Genomic DNA, 27,315 nt, shown 5'->3' on the forward strand with positions numbered 1-27,315 from the left:
TTTTTACAATAACTCATAATAAAATATTTTACTTTTTCAGCTTTATAAAAGACATAAAATTTAATTCTACTTATTTTAATTTTTGATTCCTAAAACATACAATTCATTTTTTCATCAGTTGAGTGCAATTTTTGGTACTGCAGTTATTGAAGGTTAAGTTAACAAACCTGAGTCAAACATTCATTCAAATGCCTTTTTAAAAACATAAAACATGAAGAGGATGTTTTGCTGAAGCATATATAAGAGTCTCAAGGTTCTCCCTCCTAATAAATAGTTATAAATAACTCAGTTGTGGGACATCAATCACTTTCGAGGAATCCACTTAAGTAGCACTTTCAGGATCAGACGGTCTGTTCCTGACCAGCCTGGAAGGGGGTCAGGCTCTGAGGCTTCCCAACTCCTCACAGAAATGCAGCCTGCAGGCTTCTCCAGACCTAATATGTGTTGAGACTTCCACGAAAGGGCTGTGAGTACCAATGAGGGGCCCCTTCGTTGTCTTGTTAGGTTCCAGACATGTAAGCATGCATGGCAAGGGGGCTGGACTCTGTCTTAAATATCTCTTCCCTAACACAGAGAACCATTTAGCAGCATCTTTTTCCTTTTTTTTTTTCTCTTCACTGATGTAAAACTGGTGTGAGACCACGTGTGATTACAGGCAACAACCACCTCGTACCAAAAGCAGGAAATTATGATGGGGTTTACACCTCTTTTGAGAGGAGGAAAGAAATAAAAGCATTTGGAATGTTGACCATGCATAGAGAAAAATCATGCTTTCAGGAAAAACATTCCATGAATTCTGACTTTCAGCTGCATGCCAAGGTTTCTAAAGCCCCCAAGTATGCAAAGCTAATTCAACTGGATCAGCAACAAAACCAAAGGAAAGGGAATTTTCCTAAATCAGCCATGTCAAACCATTATACTCATGATAGAGATGAACTTGGTTGGATAAACTTGTTTAAATCAGACTGACTTCCCAAAAGAGTGAACTGAAATGCTATATTTATACTGAACGCATAAAAAATCACTTTCTAAAACCTTTCCTCCTTACTTTTTCTTAATAAGGAGAAATTAAGTATTCATTGTAGACAAAGCCATACTAAACCTAAATAAATTTAAAATACAAATTTTTGGTAGCAAACAGCAGGAAACTCTAAATCAAAATATAGTCTAGTTTTTACATAATTTTATACATTTATAAATTTATCAAAATAGTCTTTTAAGTTCACAATACATACATAATGTAACACTGTACATGTAAATGATGTAAATGTCATAATAAATGTATTATCGAAATGCATTAAAAATAACCTTTCAGTATACCAAATTCAACATTAAAACTGTCTTAAAAAGTATTGAAATCTCCATAAACAGAATTTCAGTGCATTTACAGTAGTCATTAAGCAGTTTTCTGGTTTTGAGTCTCTTGAAGGTATTATCTCAGAACTCGTTTTAGTTTAAAGTAAGAAGGCAAAGATATTCTTCCAGCAAGAAGCAGCTTTCCCTCTACATAGGTCGTCCAGACGAGGAAATTGTGTGTAAGGGAGGACCAGCTGTCACCGGAGTGGCAAGGCCTTAGTAAGGAACATATTCAGACTGAAGGGACTGTGTGGGGAGAGACAGAAAACAAGGTTAAATGCCAGCACACAGAAAACATCCAGCAAGTCACACAACTTCCTCCTTCAACACGGGGCAGTTTGGGTCTATTATATAAAAGACAAATAAAATAAACCAAGAATACAATAGAAACAAAAAGACAAGGGAAACAAAACACTGAGCAAGAATGAGGTATTCAATTATGATTGCAAGAAAACTATATTGTAAAAGGCTTATTAATGTATTAATAGTAATACAAATTTAAGCATTCATTAAAAATTGGGAGGTAGGCTAAATTAGCCTTTAAGATTTTGTGCAATAATATTGAGTTTTACTTAAAAATGTTAAATGATACTTGTAACTAATCAAAGGTTCTTAGAAAATACTTTGAAAAGATATACTTTTTAAAATGTAACTCAGTACATATCAATGACATTTAATGCTTCTAATGCAGAATTAGCAGCCCTTTAAATAAATTCCTTAAGAATGCTTGAATTTAATAAATACCTTATAAGTCTTTCCCATTAAGGAGACACAAAGTACTACCATCTTTGAAACCTAATCTCATGACCCAATAGCATTTATGAAAACAGAGTCTTGCAGTGAAAACTGAATAAGCAGTAGGCAACTTTGAAGTAAACACCACAAGTTCTTCCCATCATATTAGAGAGTAACATAGAAAAGGAGCATGACTGGCATGTATAATCAGACGCACAGGTAACAGACATGAACCAGGGAAAATACAGAGCATGAGAACAGGGCTGCCAAGTAGTTATTTTGTAGCAGCAAACAGTGATTAGAAAGAAAGAACACAAATCAATGTTTAATTTTTTTTTTTTTTTGAGTTGGAGTCTCACTCTGTCACCCAGACTGGAGTGCAGTGGCCGTTCCCGGCCACCGCAGCCTCGACCGGCTGGGCTCCGGCAATCCTTCCGCCGCAGTCTTCCAAGTAACTGGAACTACAGACGCACGCTACCACGCCTGGCTAATTTTTTGATTTATTGTAGATATGAGGTCACGCCAAGTTGCCCAGGTGGGTCTCGAACCCGTGGGCTCAGGCAATCCACTCACCTCAGCCTCCCAAAGCGCAGGATTACAGGCTGAGCCACCGAGCCCGGCTAATGTTTAAATATTAACCTATTTTTTGTTGTTGTTGCAAAATTCTTCTAATCAAATGCTTGAGGACAGTAACATTTGCTTGATTTTCTACCAAATGCCCCTTTCTCCCACCCAACAATTATTTCTCAAATTGATCTGCAGCATTTTATTAGCAGGTTTAGTTAATTCTAAGAATACCTCATTTTGGGGATGATACAGGTATCCGAAAAAAAGAATCTGTCCACTTTCCAAATAACTTACAAAGGGATTCAAACTATCTTTGCTCAGCTTCAAAATCCCAGTGAGATATACACCCTATCCACAGCCAAGTAGGTGCCTATTAACACAGTAAGTCAAAAAGGTATGGTGCCTGACCTCAAAGGGTAAGAGATCACAATGTCAGAACAGACGTGAAATGAAAAGACAGAGGTGTCAACATCAAACACTCATAGACACGGGGTAAAATTAACACTGTGCACCCCCAAAGGATGAGGTGAGGGCTGGTGAGGGGAAGGGGGTGGTTCTCTGGGTTGTAAGTTTCAAGGATGAGGTTAAATGTTGAGAGCTGTCAGGAAGAATGGAGGTTTGGCAGGTTGACTTTCTTGTGTGTGGTTCAAGCTAAGTCTTCAAAACAGGAGAGAGGGGACCAAGAATGAATGCCCCATGCCACAAACATACCTGGATGCACAGTGGGGTGAAAGTAGTGAGACCTGAGAGGTCCAGTAAAACCCACAGACATTTAGCTCGTGGGACACCAGCTGCCACGCCAACAATCAGAGCATAACAGCACACTGTCTATCATTTTCCTAGCTGCTTTTCCTCAGTTTCTTCTGAAGTCTGGTGAACAGTCAGGGCAGAGTGAGGGAAGTCCCCCCACACCACAGGAATGCCACTCGGGCATGCCACGCATCAGCCAGGGCTTCCTCAGGAACTTTCAACTTTTACTTTTACTCCAATTAGAGCAGCTGTGTGTGCTGTCACTAACAGACATGAGAAAACTCCTCAAATTGTTTATAAAACTAGAACAAAGTTGTTTTTGCAAGCATCTCTAAAGTTCTCTCAGTTATCAACAAACAAATAGCAAATAGACACTAGACACATGATGTTCATTAGATTTTCTTCTATAACAACAAAGTATTAAATATTATGTGTCAATCAGTGTAAAGGGGAATACATGTGCATATATATTTCTATCTCCATTTGTTTTATGAATTGTGGTACCCACTGAACTGGAAAAGAGAAATAGCCTAGAATATTTCCATCAAGCTTTCTGTCACCTATAAGCCTTCTGGCCGAGGCCCCGCTTTCACAGAGCAGAGCTCACAAGCTCTGGCTGGTGTTTAATCCACTCTCAGAAGAAGTTCGCCATGAGCCCTGGAGTCTCCTTTTCCAACCACCCAACCTGCTCTCCCCTGCTGCCTCTGCAAACAAATGGAAACACAGTCTGGCCAAGGAATGGCCCTTCCGTCAGGCTAGTTTGTTCATTCAACCGATAAACACTGAACATCAATTGCAGATATTAGCCACTGGGGAATAAAAACACAATATCAAAGTCCTCGGAATAAAACATATTCCAAGGCTTCTTTATATGATATAAAGAAAGTTCAAGGAAATAAAAGATCAGTAAAAAGGGTTTAGCAAGTGGGCTGGGCACGGCAGCTCAAAGAAAAATAAAGCGTTTAGCAAATTATTTTGACTTTGTAACAAATTTATTTCCTTTCATTTTCAACCTAAAATAAAAACCTTCCCAGAAATGGACTAAGGGAAGAAGAGAATTGTTAAAGTCTACAAGATTTACTTATTTTAAAAAATCATAACTAGCACCGCAAGGTCTTTTGGGTTTCAAGCAATTGGGTTTAAAGTACCACATGCCTACAACATGGTAATGTTGTGTTGAGGGCCTCCCTGAGTCATGCGGACTCGGCCACGGTGAGGAAACCTCAAGGAAAAACAGCCATACTCCGCCCATCTGCAATCTCAGCACAGAGGATGGATAGATAGGTAAGCTACCTTATTCCTGGTTTACCTAAGACACATCATAAAAAAGGATAATTTCATGCTTCTTTTGCAATCACTGGTAGGACTGCCAACTCTACCAAATGTTTTTCAACTGACAACAGCCAATATTGGCAGTAAAATTTTTTATAGTTAAAATGTAGCCAGACTCCATGGCTCAGCCTGTAATCCCAGCATTTTGGGAGGCTGAGGTGAGTGGAATGCCTGAGTCCACGGGTTCGAGACCCGCCTCGGCAACCTGGCGAGACCTCATCTCTACAAGAAATCCAAAAAAATTAGCCGAGCGTGGTAGCACATGCCTGTAGTTCCAGCTACTTGGAAGACTGAAGCGGAAGGATCGCTGGAGCCCAGCAGGTTGAGGCTATGGTGGCTAGGAGCGTGCCACTGCACTCCAGTCTGGGTGAGAGAGTGAGACTCCAACTCAAAAAATAAAAAATAAGTGAAATGTAAGTGTATTTTGTATTCTATAAACAATATCATTGCTATTGATTGTGTTATTCAAGAAATAGATTAGTTGAAGTACAATTATCTGGAGTTCTTAATAAATTAGATATTTACTTGGCAGGTGAGTTCTGAGATAGGTATTTATTGAGTACTTTCCATATGCCAGGCACGGGTCTAAACATCTTATACAAATTCACTCATTTTACATCCCGGACAACTCATTTTACAAATAAGGAAATGAGACACAAAATGGTAAGTAATTTGCCCAAAATCACAAAAACTAGGAAGTGGTAGAACTGGAATTCGAACCCCAGCAGTCCGGCTATAAGCTCAGACCCTTGGCTACCAGTCTAATGCGTCAAGACAACTCCTAGCATTTGTCCTGTGATTGCCACACACTGAGTCCCACACTCTCCACAACCTTGGCCCCAACAAGCAATGACCTTAAGCATGGTATGATTCTGAGTAGACACAGAAATATTACATTATTTTAAAACATATCATGCATCACAATAAAAGATAAATGCATTTTTAAATAATTTTCATCAGGTCTAAATCCAAAAGAAATTTCAGGAATATTCTACATCTAAAAGAAATTTTCTTTGTGGGAACATCATATTTAAGTATTATGATTAATTAAAGTTTAATTCTGCTCGGCCAATGATTTTTGTTGGTGCTGGAATGAACTAACCTAATGCATTATTAAATAAAATAATAGCAATGACAAAAGAGATGGTTATGAAGAGTGAGACTTGAATACATATTACTTCACAGGTTAGCACTTGTTTATATAACCAAGAGATTTTAATTTCTCAGACATAATTTAAGTTCATTTAGTCGGTAAGTTCAACAGAGTTATCATGAATTAAGATCAGATCAAGTTTATTCTGAATATGTGTTATTTTTGTGGTATAAACACCAAAAAACTAATAATGCGGCAACATTCAACCTGGAAAAGAAGGATAAAACTGCCTTACACTCACAGCCCCCAAAATTTTTATGTCAAAATAGAAGCTTCCATCAAGAAGTCTTGTTCCCTGAAAGCAGTAAGACTTGACATAAAACACAGCGTTAGGTAAGGAGATCAAGACAATGTGTTCTGTTCTGGAAATGTGCTGCTAATCTGTTTTGGCAGATGTAGGTAGCAGCTCTAAAAATTTAGCTACTCTGGAGGTGTTTCTTTTTTAAACAGCCCAGTTACCTAATCATGGTAGAAAAATGTCTCATCGTTACAGATATAAATATTGTACAGATAGCTAATAAATAAAACTATACATTGGCTATCCAAAGCAGCGGACTGTAAATAATGATGGAAGATTAAGGTCCTTGCCGGCAAGTAGATGAAACAAGGTCCCAGTGTTCCAATAAGGATTCCGAGGAGCCAGGGGTCTGGGATGTTCGTATTCCCCCAGGTCAAAATCCTGACTCCAAATTCCCTGGACTTTCACCACACTCACTTTCTCTTTCCTGCACCTCCCCGCTTTCCCAAATCCCTCAAGGAAGAAAAATTAGTTGACTAGTTATCCCTGGCTGAAGTTTTAACTACAGGGACAGAAAGAACCTAAAATAAACAGTTCGTGTTAACGTGACTGATAACGAAAGGAAACCATATACACATCAGGCAATATAGTATTTGACAGATAACACTAGTGCTTTATGTTGTCATGAACAAACCCGACACCGGGGAAAATAAATTATTTGAGAATCACCTCTCTACTCCTGCGTCTTTACACCTTTGGTAGGGTTTCCAGTGTTAGTGTTGCCAATAAATGAACATGCAAAATGTGTGCATTGATACATTATTTTCACAAATGTGGATTCACAATACTGAAAGTATTTGCCTCTGCTAATATAATATACACCTCTCAAATCACTGTAGATGAAACAGAGCTGGATAAGATTTTATTGGCATCATATTAACACAAAAAAGACTAAGATTTGTGATCAAATCAGATCTGAAAGGGGTATATACATTTTTTGATAGTGTTCTCTATGCATTTCAGGGACCCCAAGGTTTAACAAGTTGATTTGGGTTAATTAAAATGCTGTATAAAATATTCTTTCACCTTCCCACAGGATTTTTAATCACTTCTTTTTCTGGAGAAATTTAATATATGCTTTTCAACAATCACAAAGAGCTCAATTGTTAGATGACAGATTGTTGACACCCAGCTTGACTCAGCCAACCATGACATGAGTGTTTTCAGTTCATCTGAACACCAAAATTATATTGATGCAAGCTCGGTTAAAATTTATTTTCTCTTATTTTGGTTAAGCCGTATTTCTAGAAAAAAAATACACAACTTCCATATTACTGTATATTACAGCTAAAGCTGAAACCTTGTTTTGTTTTTTGTTAATGCTTTATATGAGAGGGAACCCCCAAAAAACCAGAATTATCCCCCACTAGGAAAGTGCTCTAGGAACCCATCGGCATCAGTGTCACAACTAGCATTGTTGTGAGAGGCTACATTCAGCTGAAAAAATTCAGTGAATTTTTTTGGAGATTCTTTCAAATGTTTGCCCATTTCATAAGGGGTGATTTATGAGCACACCTGCCCACACCAAGCTGAATGTTCAGCAGATTTTGACCAAACATGGTATGACCTCCCATTACCTACCCTCCCTATTCACCCGCTCTCACCCCAACCAACATTTTTTTTCCCCCTGAATGAAAAAAGTCCTCAAAGAAAAACATTTTGCCAGTGTGGAAGACATGAAACAAAACCAGCAGAATGACTAAAAGGCATCAAAACCGATGAGTTCAAAACCTGTTTAGAGTAATGGAAAAAGCATCTCCATAGGTGTATTACATCAAATGGAGAGAAGTTTGAAGATGACTGAAGTTTAAACAGGTAAGAATAGATACACAATTTTTAAAAAACAAACTCTGGGTTCTTCTGGGTTCCCCTCATATGCTAGTACTGATACATAGGCTCTTTAGCACTTTAGGTTAACATTCGGAACCTAGATACAGTTCCAACTTTTAATTCAGTACATACTTACTAGGCACTCATACCATGAAACCTCAGGAAACAAAGATGCTTCTGAGACACGGAAATGAGCAGAGAGGGACTACAGCACATCAGAGAACCCATAAGAGTCGAGAAGGAAAAGACATTCTGCCTGGGCGGGTCACAAATACCCATCAAGAAGATAACTACGGGGCCAGGCCAGGAACTGTGATGCTGAACAGGGGAAGGAGGAGAGAGAGAGTGATCTGCACATGCTGCAGCTCAGGCTCAAGGCAGGCTGGGGGGCCAGGCGGAACCTCTGGAAGGAGGCAGGGAGGCATACGGCCCGACGGGAAAGAGCCCCGAATGGCAGGCCCAGAGAGCCAGGCCTGACCCTGCAGGCAGAGTGGGGCCGCTGGACAATGCCAAATCCGAGAATAATTTGATGCGCTCTGTGTCCTGGACACTGAACACTGACAAGAGTATGGAGTAGAGATTAGAGGCAAGAACATTTTGAGCAGGAGGAAATGACAGGACTATGCAACGGTCATGAAGTCCTCAGTGAGGGCAGCAGTAGGGGAATGGAGGGACAGAAGACACCGTGGGAGGAACCCCCAGGACTTGGGGATGGGGTGGCAGAGGAGGCGGGCAGAGGGAGAGTCACAAGGGACACCCACAAGGATGAGATTATGGAGCCAGAACACCAAAGAGAAGCTGACAGCTGAAGGAACGTGTGTTCTCTGAGGCAGGCACAGCCAGCACCATTCAGGTATGACAGGCAAGCTCCTAGGCAGGTGCAAGTTAGATGCACAAGGAACAGAATGCTCGGCACGCAGACGCCGATGTATCAGAACACAGGTCTCCCCACAATCGTCCCACTGAGACGGCACAGCAGAACCGGTCTTGGAATGAAGTGTGGCGGGCACAGTTAGTCACAGAGACCATACACAAAGGAACAGGGAGTTACTGGGGACACTGAGACACGGCGCTCTAAGAGAAACCTTAACTAACCAGTCACACCTGTTATCGTAAAAGTGCCTTGTGACACAAGTAAGCCTAGGAGAGAAATGACAAGAATTGAGACTTGTGATCAATAGGACTTCCCCAGTCTGTAGGGGCTGTCTCCCAGTGACAGAGCAGGAGCACCCAGTAGACAGAGCAGGGGCCATGTAGGCTTCTTCTTCCTGGAGGCTGGCCATAAGGAGAAAGTACCAAAGGAAGACAGGACACCCCCAGGGAGGAGACAGCAGGAGGCTGAAGCTCTAGGAGGGGAAGGAGTGGATGGGCAGCTCTGGGGACAGTTGGAGAGAACAGGACAAGTGAGTGGAGTCACCGCTGGACACAGCAGGGTTTCTTTCCATTTAAAAGAAAAGGAGAAAAAAAGGATGGGTCCAGACGCAAATAATCTGAGCTAGAGAAGCGGGCAGTTCAAGGAAATGGCATGCTGAATTCCATGTTCTCAGCAGCTCTGGGGTAGGGAGGCTGGGAGGGGATGTACAGCGAGGAATGGGAACAAGTTTTGGAACAGACAGCACGGGAAGAGAAAGGGAGCCTGTAAGTCAACTCATTAGGATCACTATGGGGCCAGGTGAGTTAGAACATTTGAAAGAAACCAACTGGCAAGGCTATGGGGTCTTCTCCAACCATGCTCAGAAGAGAGGCAGGGACATCGGACATGGCCGAATTGATCTAATTTTGGAGGCTGGTAATAAAGCGGCTATAGAAAGAACGTCTAAGTGGAACTGAGGACGTTGGAAAAGGAAGCAGAAATGGTGACACAGGCTCCGGAGGAGGGAGGACAGCACCGAGAAGGTTGGTGGCACCATGGGAAAGAGGCACAGGCAGAGTTGGCAGGCAGGGAGGAGGTCTGAGAGGAAGCTGGCAAAAGCAATGCTCCCACAACAGGAAGGCCTCCTGGTGGACTTCCAAGTGAATAAAAATAAAGATTGAGGAGATAAGGAAGCTTAAATGCAAGTGCTGAGACATCTTAGGCAAGTTATTGCCTCTGAGTCTTGAGTTCCTCATCTGTAAAACCAGAGGTGAGGTAAGATAATGTATATAAAGTCTCTAACACAGTGCCAGGCACAGGAAAAGCACTCAAGAGATGGGTGAAGATCACAGTGATAGAGATTGGAAAAACACTACCCTTGTCAAGTGTTGGCAGGAGCCTGGCAGCTGAGCAGTATCAGCAAAAGTCCTCAAGGAATGGAGGGGGGTGGATGACAGCAAGGAGGACAGAAAGCCCCTCATGTCACCAGATGATGCTTTCAAAAGAGAGGAGGGTGTTTGACAAGGTGTCTCCCAGAAAGTCAGAACACAGCCTTTCCCTCAGCCCTGAAGACGTGGGAGACAGCAGAGAAGAAGCATTTGTACTGAGTCAACAAGGGAAATCAGGTTGAACCGGGCGGCCTGACTGCATCTGCTTTCAAATGGAGATCTCTTGGTTTTCTCTGTTTGCTGCTTTTTTGGTCACAGAAAGCAGAGGGTTCAGAATGTTATACCCCAAAGAGGAAAGGATCTCTTCTCAACCAATAGAACAGTCCTCTGCACAGACCAGCCATGAGTTGTTCGGACACTCACTCTCATGGAGAGACTGTGTTGCTGACCACAGACTTCGTGAGGGGCATGAGCAATGCCCTCTCTGTGCACGTGCCATCTGTGCTTGCTTGCACATGCATGCACACCCATGTCTCTGTGTGTCTGTGTGTTGAACTATGCTTTTCTGGGCTAAAGATCTGACATACAGAATAAATTTCTAATTTTTTTTTTTGAGTCAGGATCTCACTCTGTAGCCCGGGCTGGAATGCAGTGGCACAATCATAGTTCACCACAGCCTCGACCTCCTGAACTCAGGCGATCCTTCCACCTCAGCCTCCTGAGTAGTTGGGACTACAGGTGCGCGTGCCACCACACCTGGCTAATTTTTTTATTTTTTTGTACAGACTCACTATGTTGCCCAGGCTGGTCTCAAACTCCTGGTCTCAAGTGATTCTCCCGCCTTGGCCTTCCAAAGTGTTAGGATGACAGGGGCACACCACCATGCCCAGCCAAATTTCTAATTTTCAGAAGGAAAAAATGACCTACTTCGTATTAGGAAAGATGAAAGTATGGAATGAATAAGCTCACAGTCAAGGAGGTAAGCAAAGCCTAAAGCTAGATCTGTGGAGATAACAAAAATAAGAGACTGCTTTCTACTCTTGGTTCTAACCACAGGTTTACCACCAGAGTCAGTGGGGCTCCAAGCCCTACATTCATGGGACAAGTGACTCTCCCTGTAAGAGCAGGATGGCAAAGGCCTGATAACCAATACAGACAGGATGACTTCAGAAAATGTCATGGTCACCGATGTCAGGTGAGGTCAAGGAAGGTTTCACAGAGGAGGCATGACTTTGGCCAACTCCCAATGGGCAGGAGTCTGAAGAGCAAAGGGAAGAAGCACAACCAGGTTGGGAGCATACCACTTAAGAAAGTGTAGAGGCGGGAGGATCAGAGCCTGTTCAAGGACATAAGAAATTCTTTAAAAGGTTGAGGAGTGGAGGGAAACAACTTTGAAAATCAGAGTGGGAAAGACCCAGAAAGGACCTGGGTGGCAAGTTGCAGAGACTGGAGACAGAACGGAAAGTCATGCTCCCAACTGCCCCCTCTGTATATAAATTAAATGTCCTTAAAAGGCGTGGAAGAAAGAGAAGCACATCTGCACTCAAAAGTAAGATCCACATCTCTGTGGCCTGAAACAAGCCAAGATAGTGGCAGGACTCTGGCTATACAGCTGGATGCTGGCAGAGGTGGCCAGGTGACCCATTCCTGTGGGTGCCAAAGCCAAAGGTCTGAAATCAGGGCTGGGCCGGGCTCTCCCACCCGAGGAAGGCGGCAGAGAGAGGCTGGGGCCACTGCCTTCAGGCCATGGCTTATGCAGACCCGCACCCCTGCCTGAGAAACAAGCCTAAGCCAAAATCAGCAAGAGACAGGAGCCTGGGCCATCAAGACCTGTGTCTAGACCTATGTCTAGACTGGAAGGCAGAGGAACAGGCAGAGCCAACAGGAAGGCCACTAGGTGAGGAGGAAAAACCATGCAGAGAAAGGAGAGAAACACACAAAACTGCCATCCTGTGTGACCCTACCAACCAATGTTTCATAACACAAAGAAAATGAACACTAAGAGAACTACAAAACCCACACCATGAGACAAACTCTTCCAGGTTGAAATGCAAATAACAAAGCCAAGTCAAGACAACTCATCACCTGGGATCCTCAAGGTGAAAAACAAGAAAAATAAAAAAGAACAGGAAATCACAAAGCAAGAAGAGGTGGGTCCAAATTAGAACAGATGGCTATCTTAAGGAATAAGTCAGGAAGGCTAGAAATGAAAGATGTAGCCACTAGCAATCAAAGATCAATGATAGGACACGTTAAAGACAACTTGTAAATTGGAAAATAACAGGAGGAATTCAGTCCAGGTATAGCCAGAACTTAGACACTGAAAATTATAAAGTAGAAGAGATATTGAGGAAGATTAAAGGCCTCCAAACATAAGTTTAGGGGTTATTGAAAAAAGAATAAGTGGGGAAAAGGTGGTAAAGCAATATCTAAAAAGTGAGCATTTTCCACCCTGAAAAGCCATCAGCCCTAAGGCTGAAAGCACACACTGAGGCCAAGCAGGATAAGTTAAAATGAATCTCTATCTACATAAATGATGGGGAGACTGCAGAATTTCAGGGAAAAAGACAACAATCTTGTATAGTCATTGGTTTTACTCTTCAACCACAGAAGCTTGTTAGACAAAGGCTTGCATTAGGAAACTGGTGTTTTAAGTGGATTCTGGCAGCAGTGCAAGGACAGAGAAGGGACTAGAAAAATGGGCATGGATCAATGGAAGCAGAAGATACCTGCATGGAGTTTTCCATCCAGTGGAGGACAACAGCTTGCACCTCTTTGTCTTAACTGCTCCACCAATACCACACTGAGCTCGCAGGAGACATCAAATGAATATTAGATGTGACTTTCTTAATTGGACAGCTTTTACACATAAAGAGTACTTACTTTATTTTACTCCTAGCTGAACACTTAAAGGCAAGATTAAAGTGAGACTCTTTCCTACTGACCCAGCAGAACTATTGATCTTACATACGAAAGAAAGTGTCCAATTAAGTTGAACAACCAAGGCGATTAATGACTCCGATACATCCGAGATACAAAGTGAGTCTCACCTATTAGGTATTTCTGAACAACCTTATCCCTTAAAGCCAGTTTTGTGTTTGAAAGTCTTTTCAAAGAGAAAGTCAAAAATAGCTGACAGGCTTTATACAAAAAACTAACGCAAGCCACTATTTAACACTGGAAACTTAGATGACAGTTTTGTATATCTGCAAGTACATAGTTTATATGCAAATTAAGAAGGCTGACCTCAAAATAATGTGGTGCTCTAGCTGTCAAGTTAACAGGCCCAAGTCGCCATGGAAAGGGGAAAAAAAAGCAACGTTGAATGAATGCCTAAGATGAGACTGAGCTCATGTCCTTGATAGGATGAGGATCCCTTGGTTGGAAAATTGCATCAAATCCCAGGCAGAGGCACAATGAGAGGAAGATGAAGAAACCAGTCACTGAAATCCACAACAAAGGTCAGAAAGCCACTGCTCACACTTAACAGCAATAAATATTAATATTACTTAATCAATAGCAATAGCTGTCATATTTAAAAGCAGGACATCTTTTAAATGGAGAACAGGCAGAGGGAAGGGACATCAAGTCTCCATCTGGGAAAGTTATGATATCCCACTGGGAAGGAACAGTATTTTATTGGGAATGGATGTTCAAACAGTAAGTGACTATCACTGCCACCACCGACATTCCAATGTAAAAATGAAGCGTGCTTTAATGCACATGCCAATCGTTCTGTAGGTGTTCATCAAACTGGTTATTTTACAAAGTTAGAATCCAATATTTTGACCTAGTCCAAGTCTTATGTTAAGGATCAATAAATTCTTTATATATGTGTGTGTATATCTTTCTTTCTTTCTCTTTCTTTCTCTCTCTCTCTTTCTTTCTATCTTTCTTTCTTCTTCTTGATGCTAAAGCCCAGAAGACTTAACTTATCCATAGTCACCAAGGTGGTTCTTCCACTGGTCACATCTGAAAGGGGAACCCATCACAGAATCTTCGCAGCTGAAGAGCAGCACTAACAAGCTGAGCACACCAGGGCTCCTACCCCTGGACGGAGACGACATTCCCACCAACTCCCGCTGAGGGTAGAAACGCTGAGGTGGGGTAGGCGGCACATAGTGTTTTCATGTCCATTTTCCTTTCAACTTTCAACTAAATGAGTGTTTTAATTTTTAATTCTCTTCCATATCTAGGATTATGTTAGAAACCATGAAATGTGAAATTCATGATTTTGTTCTTTTTTATGGCTGCATAGTATTCCATCGTGTATATGTACCACTTTTTTTTAAATCCAGTCCTCTTTTGATGGATAACATGGTTGCTTCCAGGTTCTTGCTATTGTGAACCATGCTGCAATAAACATACATGTGCAGGTATCTTTTTTGTAGAGTTATTTGAGTTCTTCAGGGTATATTCCCAGTAGGAGGATTGCGGGGTAATATGGGAGGCCAATATTTAGAGCTTTTAGGAATCACCATACTGTTTTCCACAGAGGTTGCACTAATTTGAACTCCCACCAACAGTATAGAAGTATTCCCTTTTCGCCACACCCTCTCCAGCAACTGTTATTTTTTGAGTTATTGATAATTGCCATTCTGACTGGAGTTAGGTGGTATCTCAGTGTGGTTTTGATTTGCATCGCCCTGATGATTAATGAGGCTGAACATTTCTTCATGTGTCTGTTGGCTGCTCGGATGTCTTCCTTTGGTAAGTGTCTGTTCATATCTTTTGCCCATTTTATAATGGGGTTATTTGTTTTTTTCTTTTCAGCATGTTTGAGTTCCTTATAGATCCAAGCAGATCTGACTATAAATCTTCTATCTTTAGCCACTAACAAATTGTAACTAACATTCTTCACTCATTGTTACTTCATCTCATTTCATGATTAAACATTTCTTACGATGAAAAAAAAAAAAAAGAAACCATGAAATGTAAAGGAACTTTATGACATGTCTACATGAAGAAAGTTTAAGATTTGGAGAAAAGTTTTGCATAGACAGACAATATGTAAACAATACAGATGTTCACATATGTAACAATAACACGCTATTTTGATAAAATAAAGTATCAGGTGGGCTGAACGTATCAGGGAGAGCTTCATGGAGGAGATGGAAGAGACAATATGTCTGTAAAGATGAGGACATGGTAGGGAAGGCAGGGAGCTTCCAGAAAGGGCTTCCTTCAGGCTCAGAGCAGGCGAGAACACGGTGGAAAGAGGACAACAGGACACCATGCTCAGGAACAAACAGGTAAATGCAGGTGCACAGACAAATCGGGGAACACAGGACCTCAGTCCACAAAGGAATCAGGACAAATATTCCAGCCTCAGGGCATCACTGGTCATTTTTGCACAGGGGAATATATGTGAAATCAATATCTATCACCTGGCAGTGCTTTGAGCAAGAGTCAGCAAACCTCAGCTCATGGTCCAAATCCAGCACACCACCTATTTCCGCTAATGAATTTATCATTCCGCTAATTTATCAGCAAAAACTGTCGCTGATATTACTGGAGACAGGCACTTCGTGTATGTGTGTATTGAGCTGAACAGTTGGGACACAAGACAAAAATATGTACTGTCTGGCCCTGTCCAGAATTTGCTGGACACACTTTAAAATATGGATGAGAGATGGAAAGAGACCGGGTTAGGAAAGTCATCGAAGATGCAAACGCCAGAGCAAGGAGGAGGAAACAGCAGAAGAGAGGATGGGAACATTCCAAGACAAGGAAGGGCATCACCGACATAACCCACCACCTTCCCTGTGAGGACATCCCGGGAACGTCTGGAGACTAAGAAGGAGGAGTGCTAAACAAAGCTTGATACAGGCTGCTGTTTAATCATTTAAGAATCTCGAAGATTCTAACAGATGAGATCCCAAACAGCTTCCAGAAAAACACCAGTGTCGCACAGCTTATTTCATGTATGACAATAAAAGTTTGTTCTAAAAGGCTGCTCCCAGAAAGCAGGATTAATGTCACCTTACAAGAAGTGACCAACAATGATTTGTAACCCAAGTTACTATACACGTGTTTTTTAAAACAAAGTGCATTATGTTACAATTCCTCATGCTCTTATGTTGTTAAAAAAAAAAAGTGCTTACTTGGCTGGCTGTCGTAGTTTGTGCCTTTAATCCTACCACTTTGGGAGGCCAGGGTGGGAGGACTGCTTGAGCCCAGGAGTTTGCGACTAGCCTGGGCAACATAGTTAGACCTCATCTCTACAATACATATATACATACATACATACATACATACATACATACATACATACATACATACATAAATGTGCAAATTAGCCAGGTATGGTGGTGTGTGCCTGTAGCCCCAGCTACTTGGGAGGACTGTCTGAGCCCAGAAGGTCCAGGCTGTAGTGAGCTGATCGTGCCACTGTCCTCCAGCCTGGGCAACAGAGTGAGACTCCTGCTCCCCCAAAAAAAAAAAAAGTGCTTACTAGGGATCATTTTTATTTGAGTAGCTAAGTTTTCATTTATAAAAATAAATATATAATTTTAAAATTCATGATAAAAACATGCTAGAGCTGTTGGTCATATGTGATTGTTTAATTTGTCAATACCATTCATGTGCTGAAACACAAAATAGTTGCTGGATAAGCATTACATCTACCCACAAACACCTGCTGGGCTCGAGATGGGGGCAGTAGATGGGGCTCAAGCCAGCCTCCCTGCCTCCAGTATTCCACTGAGAGCCACCATCCACATGACCACCAGAAATGTCTTCATCAAAACAGATCTGCTGAGCCACACCCACCTACATGACCCCCAGGGTCACAGCTGAATTTCCCAGCCTCATCTCCAGGTGACCCCTTCGCTTTGGCTACACTGGAATACCCACTACCCTTAAAGCAGCGATAGCTAACAACAGCTGAGCACCACCTGCAATGACCATGGTGTGAAATATTCCATGAGATTTACCTCAGTGAAACATTCCAACCACCCTAGGACATGCATATTACCATCATTACCACATTAACCCCTTTCAATGCATGTAGTCATATGTTTGTATAGAATTTACAAAATTAAATACCTATATTCCCTGTCTAAATAAAACCAGCCCCACAAAACTGGATAAGCTTCAGGACACACACACAAAACCTAGACCCGCCCCCATCATTCTTACGCCCGTTTTACAGAAACTCGGAGGAGTAAATAACTTGCCAAAGTCCTCAGCAATAGGAAGTGGAAGAGATGAGATTTGAACCCAGGACTATCTGTCTTTGGAACCCAAGGAGTTAATACAGCACTGAAACTGTACTTCTGTTCCTGCTGTTCCCACTGCCTGGTATGGGCATTCCTCCTCTTCCCGCTTTCATCAATAGATCCCTAGCAGGCTCCTATTCATCCTCTAAAGCCCAACTAAAATGTTACCCTTTCTTCACCCTTCTTTCCCTGACCCTTCTTGGCAAAATGAGAGATCTTTAGATATCCCTCTACCTGCAACAGTATATACATGACATGATGTAATCAAAAGAAGATGCCTTTTGGGATCAACCTGACCTAGGTTCCAATTGGGCTCTGCAGCAAGTTTGCAACACCATCTTACAACACCTTTCTACCAGAGGTTAAAATATTTAACCTCTCAGACCCTCAAAAGTTTTAACTTTAAAAAAGAAATAGTAGTTCTTACCACATGTATTCAACATCTATCCTCTTCTCCAATCAACAAATGTTCAACAAGAGCCTACTGTATGCCAGGTACAAGGCATAGAACTGTGAAAACCAGAAGGTGCCTTCCCTGCCTTCACGGAGCTTCTGGTCCAGTGGGTGCTGAAAATCCAGGATGTGATGAAGACCACAGTGGGATGGGGAAAAGCTCTCGGAAGAAGCACCGGGCCCCAACCCAGACCGGGGGTCAGGTGAGGCCAATGCAGACAAGAAGCAATCCAGTCAAAAGTGTCATAAAAATAAGGCCTCGCAGATATTCAAGACAGATACCATAAGGAACTTCAACTTAATAAAATACTTCCACCTCACCCACACCTTCATCACATGTCCCTCATTTCTTAAGCATTCAGAAGCTCCTGAGTGTCAGGGAGGGAAGCTAGGTTTTTACAGCAAGTGTGTCAACGAGGACAAAGCCCTGTGTGTGCATGGCACGGGGCAGTGGAGACCCCAGGACCAGCACAAGGGGCCATGTCAATCACAGTGAAGCCTGATTGTTCCTTGGCGTTCTGTCACACCAGAAGGAATCCTTCACATGTGTTCTTGTTTTCTGTGTTAAACCACTTCATGACAGAACAAGGAAATCATTTTTACATTTTTCTGGGGGCTGAACTGCTGCAAAAAGTGAGAGAGCAATTGCAGCTTTCAAAAGAGATGCTAATTGTAGCTTTTAAAATATTAGACTCCCTCTAAACATGCGCCACCCTCATCCCCTGAGAGCTTCTGGGTCTTTCTTAAAGGTGCTAGGAAGATACTGCCTCACAGACTTCATTTTCCTACCTAAGAGTTTAAAAACAACTTTGCTGAGTGATTTTCCTAGTCCTTCAAGGCTCCTGAGTCTCATACCTTCAGAAGCACTGGGAAGGACAATCTTATTCAGACAGTAAGTCCACTATAGTCAGAAAAGGGTCATGGGGCCACACAAAGACAACTCAGCCTCCTGCTTTATTTCACACAAAGTGGGAATTCCCACCTTAATTTAGCCTTTCTCTTTTTTTTGGAATCGGGGTCTTGCTCTGTCGCCCCAGTTAGAGTGAGGTAGCACCATCTCAGCTCACCACAGCCTCAAACTCCTGGGCTCAGGTGATCCACCTCCGCCTCCCAAGTAGCTGGGACTACAGACTACCACACCTAGCAAATTGTTTTATTTTCTGTAGAGACGAGGTCTTACTAGGTTCCAGGTTGGTCTCAAATTCCTGGGCTCAAGCAATCTTCCCACCTTGGCATCCCGAAGTGCTAAGATTACAGGCATGGGCCACCATGCCAGGCCTTGGTTTAGCCTTTCTACCAGAAGTCAGCAGGGGAAGACTTGGGGGTCTTCCCCCTAGTGGGAGGTTTCCGAGACAAAGTTGCAGTAGGAGGGTCAACTACTCAGACCTGCTGCTTATTACTGCCTGGGGGGTAAGAGGGAGGCAAATGCTGCCATGCTGGGAATTCTATTTATAAGCACTTTTCTTTACAATAAGATGACAAATTGAGGAGGGAAGGGGGCAGAGTGAGTAGCAGCAACTGTCCACACAAACTATTCCTTTAAATTTCATTATTGAAAATTAGCACTCTATTCCAGCCAGAAGAGGAGGAGGAGAGGTGAAAAGAAATAACAAACTATGGAACAAGACCAAGATCGAGTTACATACACATCACTGGGGGGATCGGCAATTGTTTTAAGAAATGCCCCACATTTCCACCAACAAAGAGGAAAAGAGACCCAGAAAAAGTCAGCCATTATGCTTGTCAAGCCACCCACACTCCTGGCACTTAGCTAGAGATGTGGATTACGCCAGCCCCTCGGCTGTGAGACCTGTGATACAGTGACGCAATCATGTGTCCCTGACCAAGGAACGCATCGTGAGGTGATTTTGCTGTGATGCACGTCACAGAGTCGCTCACACAAACCTACATGGTCTAGCCAACCTCACACCAGGCTACCTACATTGTGCTGTTCTGAATACTGCAGACAGCTGTAATACACTACAAGTATTTGTGTATCTAAACATTCCCTAACATTGAGGAGATGCAGTAAAAACACAGCAGAAAAGATAAGAGTAGTCCATCTCTCTGGGGCACTTATTGTGAATGGAGTTTCCAGGACTGGAAGTTGCTCTGGTGAGGTGGTCAGTGATGGGGGGTGAGTGGGAAGGCCCAGCCGTGACTGTACACCACTGTGGACTTTATAAACGCTGGCCACTTAGGTTGCACTAAAGCTATTCTCAAAATTTTCTTTCTAAAATAATCAGCTAACCCTAGTTTACTATAATTATTAATTTATAAACTTTTTAATTCTTTTGACTTTTGTGACAATATTTACTTTAAAACATATGTTAGTCAGGTGTGATGGCTCACATCTGTCATCCCAGCACTTTGAAAGGTGGAGGCAAGAGGATTGCCTGAGTCCAGGGGTTTGAGACAAGCCTGGGCAACTTGGCGAGACTTCGTCTCTACAATAAATCAAAAAATTAGCCAGGTGTGGTGGTGCACGCCTATAGTTCCGGCTACTTGGAAGGCTGAGGCAGAAGGATCCCCTGAGCCCAGCGGACCAAGGCTACGGTGGCCATGAGCATGCCACTGTACTCCAGGCTGGGCAACAGAGACTCCAACTCAAAAAATGAAAAGAATTAAATAAATAAAGCATTGTGTATTGCTGTACACAAATACTTTTCTTCATTATATCCCTATTCTGTAAGTTTTTAAATCTATTTTTTAAATTTATGTTTTCTTTACTTTTTAATTTTTTTTGTTAAAAACGAAGACACAAACACACACATCAGCCTGGGCTACACAGGGCCAGGATCATCCATGTCACTGACTTCTCAAGTCTTGTCCACTGGAGGATCTTCAGGGGCAGTGACATGCATGAAGCTGTCATCTCCTATGACAACAATGCCTTCTTCAGAAATATCTCCTGAAGCACCTGCCTGGCACTGTTCTATAGTCAACTTTCTTTTTTAATAAGTAGAAAGAGCACACTCTAAAATAACAATAAAAAGTATAGTGTAGTATACTATAGTGTGTGTGTATATATATATATATCACATCTTATTTGGTTTATTATCATGGTCAACTACTATGCTCCGTAATAACTGCATTGCTACAGCAGCACAGTAGATCTGTCTACACCTGTATCACCACAAACACGTAAGCAATGCTCTGTGTGCCAACAGCAACAGAATCACCACACAATGGCAGTTTTTCAGCTTCATTATAATCTCACAAGAGCACAATGTATGTCCAAAATATGGCTATGCAGCACGTGACTGTGTGATTATTTATATATCTATAATAAAATACTTTTCCTGGAAATGGAAAAATCTGCATTCTGATCTTAAAAAAAATACTGATCCATAGTCAGTATACGAAAACACTGGCTGCACTCACTTCCTGCTGAAAAGTATGTGATTTATAAACATAATTATGCAAATATAAATATCTTATCATTTCACATCTAATCCCCAGTTACACGGATTTCAGTTTTTATGATACATATACAGAGGGTGCCAAAAAAAGTATACACATTTTAAGCGATGTTATCTATGTATTACTTTCTGAAGTTGAATTAAATCACTTATGACATTCACTCGACCATGCTTCTGTCATTTTTTCTGTCCTGCCTGTCACGTGGTGATGCTAGCATTCATCTGATGAAGGTCATCTTTTGAGCAAACGTCATACTTTAATGTGTATCCATTTCTGGCATCCCCTGTTTATCCAATTTATATCATAGGATTGGAATCACATTGAGGGGTGGATGACCTAGTGGTTACCTGGGGCCCTGAGCCATAAGTGTTTAGACTGACAAACACCCCTGGGAATAAAATCCTATATGACAGAACTCCTCTTAGGGGAACTGCTGAGAGTGGATGGCGGGGACAAAACTGAAAAGAAGCCTGAGGTGGGGACGGGAGTGGCCATGAACCAACACGCTCAGGCATGAGCCCACACGCCACGGCCTCGCATTAGGAAATATCCTTGGATTTCTACACTGCCATCACAGGGAAGTGGATCCCATCGGGACACTTTCTGAGTGGGCACAAGCAGTACACCGCCACCAGCACCTTCCCTCCCTCCCTCTTCTCTCCTGTAAGCAGCCTCACCAGGCACCGTGGCTCACACCTATAGCAGCTATCCGAGAGGCTGAGGTGTGAGGATTGCCTGAGCCCAGGAGGTTGAGACTGTGGTGAGCCGTGATTGTGCCACTGCACTCCAGCCTGCACCAGAGAAGAAGAACCGGAAGGAAGGAAGGAAGGAAGGAAAGAAGGGAGGGAGGGAAGGAGGGAGGGAGGGGGAAGGAAAGGAAGAAAGACAGAAAGGCAAGAAGCAAGCAAGCAGCCTCTCCCCAAATGATGGCTGCGGAAGCAGGTAAAGAATCAAGGATGTGACAGGACAGGCCAGAGCCCATCAAGAGACCCCAGGGCTTGCTTACACCCTGAGCACATCGATGCCTCAACCACACTTGACATTTCCTTGACATGTGGGATCGATTTCTCTTCCTTATTTGTCCTTGTTCCTCTCTAATCAAAACACACATTCCTACAAGTCTCTAGATGCAATCAAAATATGTGATTAAAGTGATTTGCAGTGGGGGTTAACCAACAGATCCACCCTAGCAGGGACTGCCGATTGCTAACAAGGGAGCCATTTTAACCTAAATCAAGAGTACACTGGCAAAACATGCTTGGAGACCGTCCCTGTCTCTAGAAGAGTGAAGAACCCTTTCCAACATCTCCCTGATGCTCGGCCTGCTCCTCCCCTTTGCCCAGGAACCTCTAAGCCCCGTCTAGGAGCACCTTCTATTTGCCAGTTGGTTTATTCTGGTCAGTTCCCTGCAGGGGGTGAAATATTCAAGGTCCTGATGCCAAGTACCAGGAAGATACCGGTCACGCAGTACCTTTCCTACAACACTCTAAAATTCATTCATCGTTATCGGGGGTGGGAAAGCCATAATTCCCAGCACCACCCCCACCAAAGCCAGTACCACATGGCACAAGTCAGCTCCGGCCTTGCACAGTCATTCAGAGTTTCAGAGCGACTGGAAAGCGCAACTGAGAAGTCGCTTCAGTCCACAGTGCCGGAGGTGAGTGAAATGAAGGCTGTTTCCTTTCTAAGAGAAACCACTTAAGCAAGGGGCGGGGGGTTGGTTGGAGAAGGAAGGAAGGATGAAAACCCAGTTGGCAGCTGACATTTACTTGAAGAGGAGCCAGCAGAATGAGGGGCACAGGCAGAGTCACAGCGCAGAGGGAGGGAGCGATGAGAAGGCCTCCTTGGCGCTGGTGAACTTGCGCGGAGGCAGCCTGGGCTGGGAGGGCAAGGCACAGAAGGTGCCTTCAGGGGTCTGAGGATCGAGGGGTGGTGTCTGCGAACTTACGGGGATGGACCGGCTCAGGAATCTCGCAGAGGAAGAAGAAAGCCCGGCGTAGGCGGGCGGCAGGGCGGTGGCAGCGTGTTCCTCAGGCTGGGTGCCGTGGGGGCCCAGGGGGCTGTTCAGGTTGCCCCCGGGGCTGCTGCTGCCCCTGATGTACTGGTTGTTGTTGAGCTCAGGGTAATGCCGGGTCGTTGGCTGGGAGCTGCCGTTGGTGAGGCTGGAGAACGGGCTGGCTGCGAAGCCTGCCCTAGGGGGTGAGGACGCCCTTTTGCTCTCAGGATCCTCGGTGGCGGCGTTCAAGTTCCCTAGAGAGCTGGCCAGCCGGGAGTTTATGGAAAAGCTGGATGGAAAACACAGGTGGGGGGAGAGACACAGACACATGTGTACACACAGAGCTCGTGTTCCCAACACACATCACCACACTGGGAGCATGACGAAGATGATTCTGATGGATGCAATGGCAACAGGGTGGCTTCCTGATCACCCCTGGGGATGGGACAACAGTGGCCTTCAGCGACACATGTCCAGTTCCTTTGTCAAAAGCAGTTGACTAGGCCTAAGAGGCTGACTGAAGCATTCTGAAAGAGATCTTGAAACAACCTCTGGGGGTTCTAAGTACGTGAGGGCAGGAAGTCACTGAAAAGGGCTGTATAAGGAAGGTTAAAAGCGGACCTGGGCACAAGATGGCATCTTACATGTCCAGTCATGTAACCACATCCGATCACCACCTGCTTCAGTGAGTTCTCACCTGCCTACACGCCATAGGCGAGAAATGGCAGCCCTGGTTCCCATCTGTGTGTGCAACTGAATTCCGTTTTCTGGCCCGCACTAAGCAAGCCAGAGCACCGCCGGAACAGGATGTCAGGTGCCATTGCTCACGGTCCTGTCCCCAGCCACGTGAGATGGGAACAGAAGTCCCAGGGGTCCCCCCAGTCTTTGGGGGCTTCTCCCCTTCTCTGCCAAGACCATGGCCAGCTCCTTGCCTGCCACAAACGCCCCTCATCTCAAACGCCCTCACCTTGAGCCAGTGCTCGGAAGAGGGAAAGGAAAGTTACCTTCTCACACCAGCACCTGGAGACAAAGAAGCTCTGTTTACCCTCTTGGCTGTCGGCGAAGGGGACACAGCCACCTTTGAGGTCTTCAAGGTCATCGCAGATCCTTGGGGGCAAGAACTTAATCTTTGTTGAGAAAAATGGGCAGAGGGTCACACTGCAGTAGTGTTATCGTAAATATTCAACAACTAACAGGGACAAGATAAACGGATCAATCTCACAGATACAGTGCTGGGTTCTCATGATGATGGCAGAGTGGCTGCCAATGTAACACAGCACTGACTCCGCTAGGGGCTGTTCTGGGACCCCCCACACGTGGTGGCCCAGCTGGTCTCACAATGTCCCTACAACTACTGCCATGCCCACCTTACAAGTGAGGATGCAGGAGCACAGAGGAAACGTCCCTGATCCAAATCACTCCATAGTGAGTGACTGAGCTGGACTCAGGCCCATGATTCCATATCCTGCTCTTGTGCCCAAGTCTTCCTCAGCCATTCCCATCTCACTGGGGCGTTCGTTCCCTGGCATGTCCTCAGATGCCAGTGGTCACATCTCCAGTCCCACCCTCCCTTCCACCCAGCACCTGCCTAAACGAGGTATCATGATTTCTTATCCTCAACCATCAACGGCATCTTATAATCATATTCTTTAACAATTCAGATTCCAAAGGGCCTCCAGCTACATCTTCAATATCTGGTCGTTTTCCTCACTGTTCAGCCACTTAATGCATCCTTGGTACCCAGAAGCCTCAATCTCTGGCTTGGCTTATGAAGCCCTTCTTATGGCTGGTGTGGCCTCTCCAGGCAGCCCCACTGAACATCTCTGCTCCAGCTGCACCCATTGCCTCTGCTCCTCAAAAGAACCGCATCCAGGCCGCCCAGTCTGCATCCTCCTGCTGTCCCCTCACCCACCTCCACTGGACTCACTCCCATCATTCATCCTTCAGTGGCCCTGTTAGCTGTCACCTCATCCAGAAAACCCTCCCTGAATTCCCAAGATGGGTGAGCACCCTGCTTCATCGCATATTCCCACAGCAAGTTGCTGCTTATACCACATTCCAGGTCTGACAGTTCTCTATTCCCTTCACTCAATATAAGATCCTTGAGAGCAGAGACTTGTCTCTCATCTCAGTGTCCAGTGGCTGCAAATGCTGGACTCAGAGCAGGTGCCCAGCTCGCACTTGCAGAGGAGACAGACATGGGAAATGACTCAGATCTGGAGAGCTGGAGCCCAGTCACAGTTTTAATGTCAAATGGTTTATCCTGGACAAACCATGTGATGTTGCCAGACTATTTTCCCCATCTGCTAGGGAGAAGCTTATGGACTTGCAGACTATCTCCATCATCCACCCTCTACCTGAGCGTAAGCAAATGTTCTGCCTCTAAAACAAACACGGGGACAGTTGCACAAGGAAGACTCGAGATTCCACAGAGCTCTGGGCCCTCTCAGGACTGCCCCCATGAAACCATCCCAAGCACAAGGTTGAGTAAGACCCAGGGGAGAGGAGGGGAATTCACTTCTCTCACCCATTTCATCCAACATTTCCATAGCTCTCAGCAGGGCCTGTGCTGGACCCTGGCACCACTCTAGGGATGTTCAAGGGACATTTCTCAGAGGAGGAAAAAATTAACATTTCCTCCTCAAATGGAAGGTAAGGAAGGACATAAAACTAGAAAATAAAGGAGGACAAACACATGCAAAAATAGGGGGGAAAAGGCCTTACAGAAATGAAAAAAAAAAAAAAAGCAGGTGACATCTGCCAAGGGGCGGAAGGGAGGCTATGGCGCATGGAGTTCATCAGAGACCCCAGGATGCGTCAAGAGAACAGGACACACAGACGCCACCACCACAGTCATGCAGCCCCATGGGCATGGCTTTCAGACAAAAATCCCCTTCATGGAGAGCATCAGGAATCAAGTACATTGCTAACAGTCTGAAGGAGGAAGGACAAAAGTTAAAAAGCCAACAGCTTCACTTTCATTGCTTGAGGCTTGGGGAACATGACTAAGAGGAAGCACATATGACAAGCTACGAGAATCGCAGCCTCGTTAACCGTACCTGAAAGGCTGGGACACTGCTCTCGGGTGCCCTTTCAGATCATCTGACCTATGGAAATCAAAGACAAAGGCTCAGGGACTGCCAGGCTCACACATTTCTACCAAGACTAAGCACATCGTGTGGTACCAAACCAGGAAATATATTCAACTGGCAAAAGGGAGAAGTCTTGAAAATAGATACTAGAATACTAAGCAGAAGTGTGCTCTCCCATTTTCTCATACCTTACAAGATGATAACCTCACCTCTGAGCTATACGAACCTTTATTTCTTAAATCAGCAAATCAGCACTTAACTTAAATCTGACTTAAGTGTTATAATCCTCCCAGATAACACATGAAGACTAAATTCCCCCTGAATCTGTGGGATGTTTACCATACTGACAAAAGCCTTCCTGCATGCATATCTCTTACTCATAAGTCAAGGAAAAGTAGCTGTTTCCCATTCTACTCATTCGTGGACTAGGTCCTGGCCACACAATGCATTGCAACAAAGAACCATGATGATGTTTATAGAAGTTTGTGCCAACAGTGATCCTGAAACCTTTTCTAATTAAGTTAGTCTGAACCAGCAGCAGGTTTCAAATGTTGTGGTGAGAAGTCAAGTCCCATCATTGATTCTGACTAATAGTGTCAGACTTCAAAATCAAGATGGCAGATAACATTACAGGTAAGAATCGCTTATTCAATTCTCAATAACAGAAGGGAAAGCCACAGCATTAATTAGAATATACCAAAGACTGGCATACAGTGCTTTTCCACACACTAATTTCAATACAAAAGTCTCAGCACATCTGTGAGAATTAACCATAAGACCAGAAACCCACTCACAGGAGTGGGGCAGAAATCCAAATGGAATATGCAACACAGTTCTGGGATAACTCATGCTTAGAGCGTGAGGCAGGA

The 27,315-nt window shown here is 43.8% G+C and overlaps 1 protein-coding gene across 2 annotated transcripts in view; it reads right to left on the reverse strand.

The window, feature by feature from the left end:
• Positions 1-1,524: 1,524 nt before the first annotated feature.
• CDC14A (cell division cycle 14A) overlaps positions 1,525-27,315 on the reverse strand; it is a 181,587-nt gene continuing 155,796 nt past the window's right edge. The window contains exons 11-13 of one of the 2 annotated variants that reach the window (XM_021715862.1): positions 26,414-26,461; positions 24,359-24,481; positions 23,105-23,643 (exon numbers count right to left, since the gene is read on the reverse strand). In XM_021715862.1, coding sequence (XP_021571537.1) covers positions 23,166-23,643; positions 24,359-24,481; positions 26,414-26,461 — 649 coding nt within the window. In that variant the 3' untranslated portion in view covers positions 23,105-23,165. Of the gene's footprint in view, positions 1,603-23,104; positions 23,644-24,358; positions 24,482-26,413; positions 26,462-27,315 lie in introns of those variants that run through there. The other variant, XM_021715861.1, reaches the window with a different exon arrangement.

The sequence above is a fragment of the Carlito syrichta genome, unplaced genomic scaffold (assembly GCF_000164805.1).
Source record: "Carlito syrichta isolate Samal-C Ts95f unplaced genomic scaffold, Tarsius_syrichta-2.0.1 Scaffold307934, whole genome shotgun sequence".
NCBI classification, from domain to species: domain Eukaryota; kingdom Metazoa; phylum Chordata; class Mammalia; order Primates; family Tarsiidae; genus Carlito; species Carlito syrichta.